The sequence below is a fragment of the Sebastes fasciatus genome, chromosome 5 (assembly GCF_043250625.1).
Source record: "Sebastes fasciatus isolate fSebFas1 chromosome 5, fSebFas1.pri, whole genome shotgun sequence".
NCBI lineage: Eukaryota > Metazoa > Chordata > Actinopteri > Perciformes > Sebastidae > Sebastes > Sebastes fasciatus.
In genome coordinates, this window is record NC_133799.1 from 6,549,913 (window position 1) to 6,563,889 (window position 13,977).

At 39.0% G+C, this 13,977-nt stretch overlaps 1 protein-coding gene across 1 annotated transcript in view; it reads right to left on the reverse strand.

Moving 5' to 3' along the window:
• Positions 1-13,977, reverse strand: part of fam163ab (family with sequence similarity 163 member Ab) — a 35,856-nt gene continuing 21,879 nt past the window's right edge. Inside the window, exons 2-5 of the mRNA XM_074634772.1 lie at positions 6,778-6,877; positions 6,664-6,685; positions 4,013-4,127; positions 1-2,368 (exon numbers count right to left, since the gene is read on the reverse strand). Of these exons, the coding sequence (XP_074490873.1) occupies positions 1,970-2,368; positions 4,013-4,105 (492 nt within the window). The 5' untranslated portion in view covers positions 4,106-4,127; positions 6,664-6,685; positions 6,778-6,877 and the 3' untranslated portion in view covers positions 1-1,969. The remainder of the gene's footprint in view (positions 2,369-4,012; positions 4,128-6,663; positions 6,686-6,777; positions 6,878-13,977) is intronic.

A 13,977-nucleotide genomic window follows, 5' to 3' on the forward strand; every position in this document is an offset into this window, starting at 1 on the left:
TCAAAAGTTAACACTGTCAAATATTACTGTTTTTGTATTTGTCAGGTACGATATCTGTTTTGACCACATTTCTAAAAATCTTTTTTTTTCTCTGTTTTCAAAGATAACTGGTTAAGTAAGTAGTAAAATATATATAGTTAATATTAATACAATGCCTAAATAAATGAACGATGACTATGAATCCTTATCTGTGGTGCTGGACGACAACATGGAGACACACTGATTTTATTTCACTGAATCCTCTTCGGAGATTCAAGACATTTCTGGCCAGATTTCACCAGTTTTCCAAAAATCAAACCTGTCAACCTTTAGTGATGAACTTTCATTTTGACAGCCCTCTGTACATTAACTTGCCCTTTTAAGTTAAACACAATTCTGGTGTAAAACGGTCTTGAGAAGTGTCAAGGTGTATAGTGTAATGGCACTGCAGATGGCATCTATTTAATCTTAATGAAAACGTATTTGAGAGATAATGAAGTAGCTGCTGATCAATAGATGCTAATTATGTTATATGCACTGTTGTTTAATGCCTGAAAGTCTTGCAAAATGACCCAACATTATCACACCATGCAAGTCCTTAAGGTTTCTTGCATTGCTTATTCGGCCTCACTGAATCCTGCTGTACACATACATATAAAGACACATATCACAGGAAATATTATTGTGTATGACAAGCAATGCTGGGTAAGTGTTATGTAGAAAATGAGCACTGTGAAACAATTTTCAATCACATAAATGTGTATTCTGACTTCCTCACAATATGAAAAAAACATGAAAAGAAATGACATGGTTATTTGCATTTCGAAGATTCAACATGAGAGTAGTACGGGAGTATAGGAGGAGTGTGTACACAAAATAGCACAAACTAGTAAATCACACCCCCTCATTCAAAATACATCATGTTCAAATCCCATCTCGTGTTCGTCAAGAAGAACACGGTGGAATCAAGAGACGCACGTTCATTGCTTTCCAATTAATATTTACATATCAAACTTTTTGCATCACTGTCAAAGGAGAAATTCACTCCGTTCATTTCAAGCTCGCCACTGTTGCGTTCAATGGCTCCTCGCCCATTCACAGGTTTACACCTTAGTGGAGAAAGTGGCAGTTCAGTGTGGATCTGGCAACCCAAGAGAACAACAGTACCATCCATGATCCAGTTTTATATGCTTGTATGTCTATCTACATGTGCAGCATCGTCATATCTTACTGGGTGTGCACCGTGCTTACAATATTCCTCCAATAAAGTTACATGATGAGTCAAAAAGGAGATGACTGGAGATGAAGAGCTGCAGTTGCATAGAGAAAGCACCAGTCGTCCGCCCTCTTCCACCTTTCCTGTAACTCGAGCATGCTTCCAGAGATGCAGAAAACTGCAGAGGGGATGTTGACTTCTCCTTCTTCCAACTTTTTCAAATGTATCTCCAAAATGTATCTCCATTATGCTTATTATGACAAAATTGCTTCATATTTACTTCATTACACTCATTTTTTGTCTTTTTGGCAGTCATTAGGAAAATGTGTAGTTGGGGGAAATCATAAATTATCTAAGATAGCCCTCAGTCAGTAAAGACACAGTAACAGTCAACATGTTTACAATCATACCCTTCATGTGGGAGCACAAAGAGACATTTTCCTACAAGAAACCTACAGTTTTACTACCATCAATTACAGAATTACTATCTTAGTGAACATGAAAACTTAAAATTTAAGGGTATAAAGTGAGGAACTAGGTTTGGAAGTGATCCCACACACTTTAGTCTTCAAAACATGTCTTAGACAATCCTCACTTAAATAAATGGTATAACCTCCACTAACAGTGGGCCTTTATCCAGCAGATCCTCACTGGCAGCTGCAGCAGGTGTCAAAAGTATGTGTTTGATCTTGTTAGTGGTGGTGCTGGTGTGTGTGTAAGTGAAGAGAGTGGTGTGTGTATGTGTTTGTATGGGTGGTGTTGGGAGAGGGAGGGTCACACCTCGGTGCTGATGGCTCGGGTGTTGGTGTAGAAATCGGGAGGCCGGCCTCTCTGAGTCTCCCTCAGCAGGGAGCCTCGGATGGCGGGCAGCGGCATCGCCAGCGCCTGGTTCTCATAGTGTGTGGGCATGTAGGTGATGCGCTCGCCGCCGTTTCGCATCTCATCAGTGGTGCGGATATAGAAGGGCGAGTCGTAGGGTGAGCAGGTGGGGCAGTAACCGCGTCGCCCCCCTGTGGGTTTGGTGGGGTCGGAGGATGCGGGGGGCTCTGGTGGTGACATGGACAGCGGCGTGACGATCGACCCGTCCAGGCCAGAGACGCTGCAGGCGTTGCAGGCAAAGTGTTGCTGAGAGATGGAGCCGCTGTCAGACCCATTTTTCTTACAGCAGTAGTACTGCAGAGAGAGAGAGAGAGAGAGAAGTCCATTACATGTCAAACAATACAGATTTGTGACATAAACTGGCTGCTCTTCAGTCTACAACATTGAGTTTGTTATTGAGTCTTATTTTCTTAAAGGTCCCATATCGTGCTCATTGTCAGGATCATACTTGTGTTTTGTGTTTCTACTAGAACATGTTTACATGCTGTAATGTTAAAAAAAAACTTTATTTTCCTCATACTGTCTTCCTGAATATACCTGTATTTACCCTCTGTCCGAAACGCTCCGTTTTAGCACATTTCGACGGAATTGTGACGAAATTGCAACAGAATTGTGTTGCTAGGCAACAGCTTGGGTCCATGTGTACTTCCTGTCAGCTGATGACATTCACATACACTGAAACCAGGAATAAACTGGGACACGTTTAGAAGGTTTACGTTTAAAACTGCGTAAAGGGTCTAAATATTGTACATTTGTGACATCACAAATGGACAGAAATCCTGACACCTTGTTTCAAATGCAGAGTTTCTGAATACGGGCTGTGTGTATTTCCCTGTGGATTGAGTGTTTTGATACTTTCACAGTGTTTAAGCCTGCTTTATAATAAAAAAAAAACATGAAAATTTCGCTTTTTTTATAATATGGGACCTTTAAAACAAATGAAGAAATCTGCAAATAGAATGAGATCAATTCACTTTTTCCAATATAATCAACATGCTTCAAGAATGTAGCATATTCAAATGCTGTTTTCTTGATACAAAAGAAGTGTCTTGTTTTACTTTGTCTTTTTTTTAAGGTAGCTACTAGCACCCACTTCTACAATACTCCTACAACCAGACACACTGCACTGAGAACTCAGATGTTGTTGTTGAAACAAAAGTAAGTTTTCAAAGCTTATTATAGATAGAGATAAAGATAGAGGCTTTTAGTTTACTAAGCTGAAGCCAATATAATGTTGTTTAAACTGTCTAAAGCAGTCAATCCCAAAGACAGGTGAGTCGCAGGAGATGTTATTAGGGTCGCCAGATACATTTGCAGAATTTCTTCCATAGTCTTTTAACATATATATCTGCTGTACACCTTTGTGCCACATGAGGGAGCCTGAATATCCGTATTGTAATATACTATCAATGATAATTGCAGCCTACTTATAACATTGAATCTAATATGAAAGACTAGCGTATATTCTGTTTTACTGATGAGAGGAAAAAACTGAGGGCCTATTAACTCCGCCTAAATGCATTTATTTGGTCTAATTTATAAAGTATTTAACGTGTAGATGTTTTTAATATCGTGCATAAAACAAATGTATGATTTATCTAACATATATCTCTTTCAAAATGACTGGTTTACCTCTCCAAGATAGTATGATGTGTATGATGTGGAAATAGCAGTAAAATGTTAATTTATGCACAGATTCGCTGGTGTCACGATTTATAGATAAGGCCTATTGTGAATTGGGTTGCAATGTTTTGTCATTTTTAAAGTTGGTGCCCAGAAAAAAAAAGTTCGGGAAACACTGATCGAAAGCACTGTGAACTACAAACTCTTACTGAACTTTCTAAATACAATTTCCATATAATTCCATATATACTGTATATATATACTGAGAACCACTTGTGGCAGAAGGATTACGGTTTGACACTTAATGAGACGTACCTGGAGTCTACAGTAACAGAGCACTGCTATGATACACAGAAGTATCACTGTGGCCAGTATTCCTCCGGTTATGACAACAGTTCCAGCTGTCATCCGACCAGCTCTCCATCAAACTCTGACACACAGGGTACAGGAAGTGACATCATTAGCAAGTTAACATTACAGTTTGGTCTCAGTCGCTTTGGCTCATTTTGTGAAACGGTCTTAACATTCTCTAAACTGTAAGTACAATCATCACAACTGTTTGAAGGGACATCATAACTCTATTGCATGTCTGCAAAAGGTAGTAACTCAACCAAAACACTTCATTCTTACTTCAAAACCTAGTTACAGTATTGTGTCAGTAAGTAGGTCAATGCCACTAAAATGAAAAGTTGTTTTGTCATCGTGTGAGCCGTACTGGTCAAAATGTTTTTTCACCATGACAGTCAACCCGGGAAATGTTTCTTACTTGCAAATATCTGTTTTGTTCTACTGACTGCTTACCGTACTATACTATAAATCAGTTTTGTCTATTGAATGCTGTTGTGTATCGCACTGAGCGGTTTACCCATTTTAACAGCAGGTCAAAATCTACTGGGAAAAGTACTGTAGAATACTGTAGTAGTTACACAGAAACAGGATATGCACGTTTGTATGTATACAGTAAATGTCTTTGTGTGGCAATATGTAACATGTAGCCTACTGTAAACAGGAAATTAACCTTTGGTCTTTCATGTAAAGTCATATACAGTGAACAGAACATTTTCCACAAAATGACATCTATGCCAAAAGTAAGTAAAGTAAAAAACACCTTGTCATAGATATGTATGGAATATATACTGTATGTATGTGTGAGAGATTTTGATAATTGAATAGATCATTTTTCATGTGATGGCTCAAACAATGAATGTTTAGAAGTTGTGAAGAGGATGACAATCTCACTGAGAATCAACTCATCAGTTCTGATCAGCAACACACGTGTACGTGGTTATTGTGCAAATTGTACTGACTCTTTTGCACACATGTGCCAAAATGTGCAATTTAAAATTCTAATCTGTTGTGAACAACAATCTAATTTTTCAGAGATTTGAACTCATTGTTTTGAAAAAAATAATTCTTATTCAAGAATTGAGCCAAAGCGAATGAGAAAATCTGTAACCACTGCACAGCAAATATGAAGCTTAATCAAATCACGCAAAGGTCAACATCACAGTAAACACAGATGCAATGTGCTGGAATATATTTTCTATGTAAGTATGTTAATAGAGCAAACACTAAAGGTCATTCTATAATTATATGGAGAGAATTGGTAGAAAATGTGTTTAGTGTAAATGACTTAAATACAAGCATGCATTATGAGAGTTAGTACAGCTGAAATCTATCAACATCCAACACAGTGTCAACTCTTCTACCTGCAGAAAAGGACTCCCATCATAAAGACACTTTAATATATATTTTGTATTATTTCAAACTTAAATTTATTTTTTTTAACAACCTTTTTAATACCTCAATCAACAAACTGCACCTCATTTTTTTTGCAGCTGAAATTACCACATTATGTTTATTGTAACTTGTGTGAATATAAACATATAGAGAGCTTTATTTTGAAGATGTTTTGTTTTATCAAGTATTTACTTTAATGTAACTGAAAAACAAATTTTGAAAAACAAATTTTAAACAGAACAGAAATCAAACATTTTCAAAATTCATATAAAAATGCCATTCTGCTACAATAACCACTAGCACGTCTTGCTGATCCAAACTGATGAGTTGATTCTCAGTGAAATTGTTGTCCTTTACACAACTTCTAAAAATTCTATCATTCGTTTGAGCCATCACATGCAAAATGATCCATTTATTTATCAAAATTTGTCAGACATGCATGTATATTCCATAAATATCTATGACGAGGAGGTACAATTAGTCGTGTTTGAACTGAGCTACTGCAGGTTTTTTCATTGTTGCAGGGTTGTTGTTGTTTTTTTGGAATAGATGTCATTTTGTGGCAAAATTTCTGTTCACTGTCTATGACTTTATATGAAAGATCAAGAGATAATTTTCACATTGCTACACAATACGTTTACTGTAAAAGTGCATATCCTTTTTCTGTGTAACTACTACAGTATTGACTTTTCCCAGTAGATTTTGACCTACTGTTGAAATGGGGAATCTAAACACACAACAGCATTCAGCTGAACAAAACTGACATCCTGGTATAGAACAGCAAGCAGTCAGTGTGAACAAAAAGTAGAATAAAACAGAAATTGATTTATATAATTTAATTTAATTTTAATTTATGTAATTAAATAAGAAACATTTCCAGGGTTGACTTCTATGGTGAAAAAACATGTAAACATTTTGACCAGTACGGCTCACACGATGACAACTTTTCATTTTGGTGCCATTGGCCAACTTACTGACACAATAACTAGGTTTTGAAACATGAATGAAATGGTTTGGTGAGTTACTACCTTTTACAAAGATGCAATAGAGTTGTGATGTCCCATCAAACAGTTGTGACAGTTGTACTTACAGTTTAGAGAAAGTTAAGACAAATGAGCCGAAGCGATGGAGAAAAACTGTAACAAAGCAATATTAAAATTAATTTGCCACGTGGCATAAGTCCTATAGAGTAAACCTGGTTGTGATTATGGTTGTTATATACTCACGTTCAGCAAAGTTGCTTAACACCTGAAAGCAGAGAAACAACAGAGGTCATATATTAAATGTCATATAGAAAGATAGACAGACAGACAGACAGACAGACAGACAGACAGACTTACATCAGAAGAGTGTTTGAAGGTTGTAAGGGTGAAGAGAAATCAAATCAGAGGTCAAAGGTGAGAGGTCACACCGCTGGATAGCCACACTGTATGAACATCTCTAAGGAGAGAGCAAATGGAAGAAATGGGAAGTATAACAGTTGAATTGAAGAAGCTTTACACATTTTTCTCCACTAGGTGGCACAGAGAGAGCAGAAAGATATCATTCACAGACACAAACATACAGTACTGACACTAGATGATGACCAGGAATGCAGAAGAAGGGAAGAAAGGAAGTAAGGAAACTAGCAAAGAAGTAAGTAAGGAAAGAGAAGGCAGGAAGGGAGGAAGGAAGGAAAAAGGGAAGCAAGGTCAGAAAGTCATGTCTGTAACACAGTAAATGGACACAAGGCTTAAACATGCACACACACACAAACTAATGTCGCATTACAGTACACACAGAGGGTGGACAAAATAATAGCAACACCTGTTCCTATAGTGTAATGCAATTCAGTATTTTGTCCGCTACAATGTGTAGCGGCAATCTTCTCTCTGTCCAGTAATCTACATTACCACTACTGTTACCGTTTGTATATTGGCAATAAGCCTGACGCAAAATGTATCTTCAGAGACAGAAACTCTGTTTTAAAAGTTTACTAAGAACAAAACTAAAGTTAAGATTCACTCTGTGCTCAACTTGACACACCGGTTAAAAAACTGTCTTGCTCCACAGACTGATTACCCTTAACTGCGAGCTATTGGCTATGACGTAGTCAGTAACATAATTAAAGGAGAACTTCAACATTTTTACTACTAAGTCATTGAACACACCTTATCAACTCTTAACACAGCTCTTACACCATGAACAATTTAATTTACTACCACAACACAGCTTCAAATATCACAGAGTTGAATCTACTTGTCTCTGACCAGCGCAGTCGCACGACAAGGCGTATGAATGACATGATAATACGCAAGGCAAAAGCGTGCAATTCTTGCATTTGGCATGTCATTTGTATGCCATGTAGTCTATACTGACTGAAATGTAAATGCATCCGTGTAACTACGCTACGCTCAGAGCTAGTGGGGTAGAATAAAAAGTGAGAAAGGCCGGGAGGGGAGGTGGATGGGTCCAACAAACACACGACTTTCAACCAGGAGATCGGTGTTCGAGATCAGTGTTTTGTTTTGTAAGTTACGATAGTGATATTTATGACGTGTTTTCTATACTTATGTTACGTTGTTTTCGTACATATTTTACTTCTTTTAAGCCCAACCATGATGTTTTTCCTAAACCTAAGTGAGTGGTTTTGTTGCCTAAACCTAACTGTGGACATTACTGTAGTTTTGTTGCATGGCTTACAAATGACACGCGAAAATGCTAAAATGCATCCTCATGACACGCGGAATGTCTTTGTAATGTCGTGATATTTATATGCCGTCCCATGAGATCGGGTTGCTCTGACACATTCACAACAATAAAGTAATGACATCACATTATTACAACATTCTCTACAACATATTTATTTAGGGGGTGCTAGGTTGTGATCGACTGGTGTTATAATTGTGTCCACCAGCTGTAAATAAACAGCATTGTCATTATATTCAATGCATGCATGTGATGTTTCCTTCTTGGATTTCTGTTGATGAAGTTTGATTTTTATTTTTTTCACCGTCTACTCCATCGCAGTAGTTTTAGATCTCCTCAAAACAAATTTTCAGTTTGGCTACAAATAACCAGTGTAACAGAAACTCGTAGGTCAGATCACTGCTCAGAGGAAAGAAACTGAGAATCATGGTATTTAGAAAGAGATTAAAATCCTCAAATGTATTCTTGAGCAATATCGCTTCATCTCATCACACTCAAATACACACACACACACACACACACACACACATGCATGCAGCATTACGGCAGAGCAGCAGTAAAAGTGATTTAGCTGCGAGGGGCTCTGTTGTTGAGGGGTTTTAATCTGCACGCTGAGGCTTGTCTAGGTGAAGGGAAATCTATCACTGCTGATAAAAACATGCCAAAACCATGATTGGGGTGGAGGGCATTTCAGTGAAAGGATGAAAAAAAAGGAGGGGGGATAAAGGATTGAGAAGGTAATGTATGTAAGGAAGAAGGAAAGAGGAAGTAAGAAACTACAAGACGATAAAGGAATGAATTAAGGAAGTAGCACTATGGGTACAGATGTGTATGGATGTTGACACACATTCACACCGTTCTGCATGAGCACACAGGGCTTATTTCTCAGCCTGTCACTTATGATTCCTGCTGTTTGATGTCTGAGTGTGTGTGTGTGTGTGTGTGTGTGTGTGTGTGTGTGTGTGTTTGTGTGTGTGTGTGTGTGTGTGTGTGTGTGTGTGTGTGTGTGTGTTTGTAGCAGCATGTGAGCAGTTTGTGTTGTACATGTGATGTGATAGATGAAGTCTGTCAGTCCATCATTGTACAAAGTGTCGATGAAATCCAGATTTAATCAGAGACCAGTTTAGTGAGATCTGGGCTCCTCACTAGATAGTCAGTCTTCTCCCCTTTAAAGTTAATGCGTGTAGGATTTCTCCTCCCTTTCAAAATTGGAGTGCAAAACCGTGGTAATGGTGTTCACCTCGCTCAGAGGGCATCCTTACCATAATAACGCTATTTTAGGAGCAACGCAAGTCAGACGGCGGCTGACGGTACCACGTTTTTTCACTCTGCGGCTCACGTTACCGCAGTTTCACAAGCGTGACGGAGAACTACTGTGGCCTTCAGGTAATGTAAAAACGTGAAAGTCTCGCTCTAGAGCCAGTGTTTGGTTTGTTCGTTCTGGGCTACTGTAGAAACATGGCAGAGCAACATGGTGGACTCTGTGAAGAGGACCCGCTCCCCTATGTAGATATGAAGGGCTCATTCTAAGCTAATGAAAACACAGCGATTCTTAGTTTCAGGTGATTATACACTAATGAAAACATAGGTCTGAATATTATATTCCATTTCTGCTAATAGATCCCCCGAAATGTTACACCATGCTCCTCTTAGAGAAATGGACTCCATGCCCTGTTCGCTCCAGTAATTTTTCCCGAGACAAACTGAAATGTTTGTGATGCTATAAAAACAATTCATGGTGCATGGTGCGTGGTGCGTGGTGCGTGGTGCGTGGTGCGTGGTGCATGGTGCATGGTGCATGGTGCATGGGGGAGAAAGCCCTTTTGGGACAAAGGGCATCACATCACCTGTGATGTTAAAATCACCTAACAGCGTAATCATTCCACTTAGTCTGACTGACAGTACGCTAGGTTGCTGAATGAAAGCCATCCATTCTCCCTGTGTGCTGATTTTTCATGTAGTTCTGACAAAACATTTCCAATAATTACATTTTTTTTTTAAACATTTCAGAAAGCTACCTAAAGGAAATATGTACATATTGAGCAACAACTCTGGGAAAATAATATTTTGTTTGATATGCACCCCTATCAATATTTTCCCATGTTTGTCTTTTCTCTGTTCATCGATGTGGGATGATTGTGTCCATTGTCATGAATGGATGGATCAAAAATGGATCAATGTTAGTGTGCATATTTGTATTTTAAAGCATATAAGAGTGACTACATTATATATTGTAGTCCAAACACAGAATTACTTCATACTTTCTATGACATGTCGATACAGGGACTAACTGTAGAAGCAGTTGAGGCAGGTTGAGGTCAGCAAAAGACCAAACCGCATCATACAACAGCTCCTGAGACATGTTGAACATCTGAAACTGATGATATGTACCGGTGTTAAGAGAAGCTGAATGGGTTTCTTCATTAAAAGCACACCGAGCTGGAAGTGCTGTCAGACTCTTCACTGAAGAAAAGAAAAGGAGGCGGTGCTGCTCCCAGAGGCCGCGGTCTGAACCGCTACACTGGCTCCGAGCTCATAAACCATGTTTCCGTCACAAAGTACACTAGCCTTCAATTATTTGTGGAGACCAAACGGGATGGCAGCTGACAGATTCCTCTTAACATCATTCATCAGAACTCTCTCCACTGTGCGCAATCTCAGACTCCAAACTATTTTTCATAATTAATGCCAGCGCGGTGACTTGTTCAGCGTGGAGGAAATGGAAACGGAGTCACCGCTGTCACCACGTCATCCTTTACTCAGACACACAATAACAGATTTGTTTTTCTCCCTGTTTACATGTTGCTTTGCAAGCACTTTCAGGCAAAACTCGTTGGTTAGATTAATTTGAGTTCACTTTGTTTGACAAACTATAGAGAGAAATGAGATATCTGCATCAGCACACACACACACACTCACACACTCATGCTGAGCACAGACAGAAAGAGAGCTGGATCAGTCACCGTTGGGTCCAGATTAGAGTGGCCTTCAATCCCCAGTACTGCCTGAAGAGCCCTGTATACTGATAAGACTCTCACACACACATACAGAACCCACTCAGGCAAACATGTACTCATGCATTACCAAATAAATCAGGACATCCTAATAAAACATCCATTAGAACAGACACAGAGTCTTCATGGCACTTAGCTGCGGTCAGTGCACAAAAAGCACAAGTGTTTCATTTACTAAATTACACCACTATACCTCAACACTCACCACAAATGTCCAATCGAAAAGTTGATACTGCAGTATAATACACATTAAGTCTGATTCATTTCAGTATGTTTAAAGCAGCGGAACTCATGTCGTTTGCAGCAGCGGATAGTGCTGTACATACATAACACATTAATAAAGTCAGCAGCTCAGGTCTTCATGGATTCACAGGTTTAACGGGAGGTTTTAGCCGATTTATAGTCATACAGTTACAGTCATATAGACAAAAATACACTGAAAGAGCAACAAGTATATACATATATCCATCAAAGTTGTCAGCATAGGCTAATAATATTAAATTTAGGTGTGTCTCAGGTAAACCGTACCCTGTGCAGTGTTGCCAGATTGGGCTGGTTTCCGCCCAACTTGGCTACTTTTGAATAAGCTGGGCTGGCAAACAAGCTGTCATTTTATGGTCAAAAACACAGATACAGAATTCAGTAAACTTTGTTGTGTCCACTCACTCATTTCATTTGAGAAATATTTCCCTGACACGACTTGTATTCAATCGCTGCAGGGATAAGAGAGGACCTTGACGTCATCATCATTGACATTCAAATGGGAATTTGTGTATTTGGTTGTCTGACTGCACTCTTTGTGGGTTGCGATAGCCTATTTATCTAACATTTTATCATTGGTTATTTGACGCAGATATGAAATTTTGTATGCGTCTGATGTGTTTTCTATTGCACATGTAATGCTTTTACACAGGTTTTTACCAAGGTTATGATTTTATTGAATTGGATGTGTTTTAAGTTGTGATTGGACTTGAAACTGTCAGTCTGATCTGGCAACACTGGCCCTGTGGATGATGAAATCCTCCCAGAATCCATTCGGTGTGTCACTTTGTTGAGTTGGAGCTGCACTGCACTCTGGTGCTCAGCACATTTCAGTTTTGGACAAGCTGTTATTTTTCTTTAAAGCTTGAATCTGCAACATTTTAGCCTGAGGCAGAAAATACATTTTTCTCTCCCACCACCATGCTGACACATGTCAGTCATCTCGGTTGGGTTATGTGTATCCTGAGGCTGTAAGTAATGCTGATGTTTGTAAATGGTGATATCTTATATTACATTTTGTTACACTACACTAACAGCATGTTGTGTTACATTGTGGTACGATCCAGTATATGTAGGGCTCATTAATTTTATTTTTTATCTGTATTTATTTTGTAAATAAAAGAAACTGAGGAAAATACATAATAAAACCACATTTTGCAGCTAAAAAAAAAACTGTTTAACTGTCTCCTTTTGTTGGTTTGTTTTTGTCACTTTTAATTACTTGGAAGCAGCCTGTTTCCTGACCTAAATCATTGCCCACATCTTTAATTTGTTCAGCAGCTCAAATAGGTCTGGTGTTGTGCTAATTGATGACTGCTTTCCTAAGGTGAAGAAACAATCAGACCAATCAGAGCTTCAATAAGAGTGGAGACGCCTTCCTACATAACTACCTAGCCTTTAAAAAACCTTTAAGCCTTTAAAAATAGCAACAAAAAAATGGCACAAAAATGTCAACATGTGTGGATGATGTCTTCGCAGATGCACAGGTTCTTGTATGCGTAAAGGTCATCGATTTTCATTTGAGTTTTGATTGGTTACCAACCTCAGAGGACAGACAGTAAAAGTAAAAAGAGTACTGAAATGTTTTGGTTTAGTTTCTGTCTGCATGTATTTGTTAAGCTAAATGAACTGAAGCCAACGCTGAGCTCCGTGCACGTTTAGCAACACGAGACAAGGATCGGAGCGAGCTGGCCCTACCACACTGAGAATGCGAGGGATGCTGTTGAAGAGCATGGATGTATAATAAGACCAGGATACAGCGCTGCTGCTCAGCCTTGCTTCCCATTTTTTCCAGTGGCGACTTGCGATATTGCAACGGAAAATCCCCCCACGGCCCAAAAAGCATTTCCCCCATAGATCACCATTGTAAAAGAAACATCTGTAAAACTGTTGACCGGACACCTCGAACTGCAAACAAGGTGGATTAAGGTTTGCTCCATGGAGGTTTTATATTTGTAAAACTTCCCTCGAGCCGAGAAAAGCGATTTAAACATCTGTGACGTCATCACAATGTAAAGTCTATGGTCCGAGCGGGAACTCGCCGGCGGGGAAAGCTTGAGAAACACTACTGTACAACGGAAGTAAACACAGAAGCTAGAAAACATTTTTGTCATATGCTCCAGGCGAGCAGTTGTCATTGGACTGAATAGGCGCCATCTTGGAGTCTGGTATTAATTTCTTATGATACATGCTTGGGGAAGAGTGGAGCGACTGCCTGAAGCAGGCAGAGCTTTCTGGGTTCAGGGATCCTTTTCTTGTAGTTGGTCATCAAGGCATTCAGTTTATGTTGTGACCTGTTTGCAGCCTTTAGGCTTAGAGGAAAAAAAGATCTCCCAACAAATTGTACTACCTGTGCTGTGGCATAAGTCAGATTACAGAAAGAAAAACTACTGCAGCTTCCATGTGAACTGAAAATGACGTTGGCTTGGCAGACTCATGGTTAGGGCAAAACAAAGTGTCCCTCTCTTTGTTATGATATACTGTAAAGTGTATGCTGTAAACACTCCATCACACACCTTAACGTTAGATTATGTCATGGTATGATACAATGCACTACACTAGACTATATTGATGTTA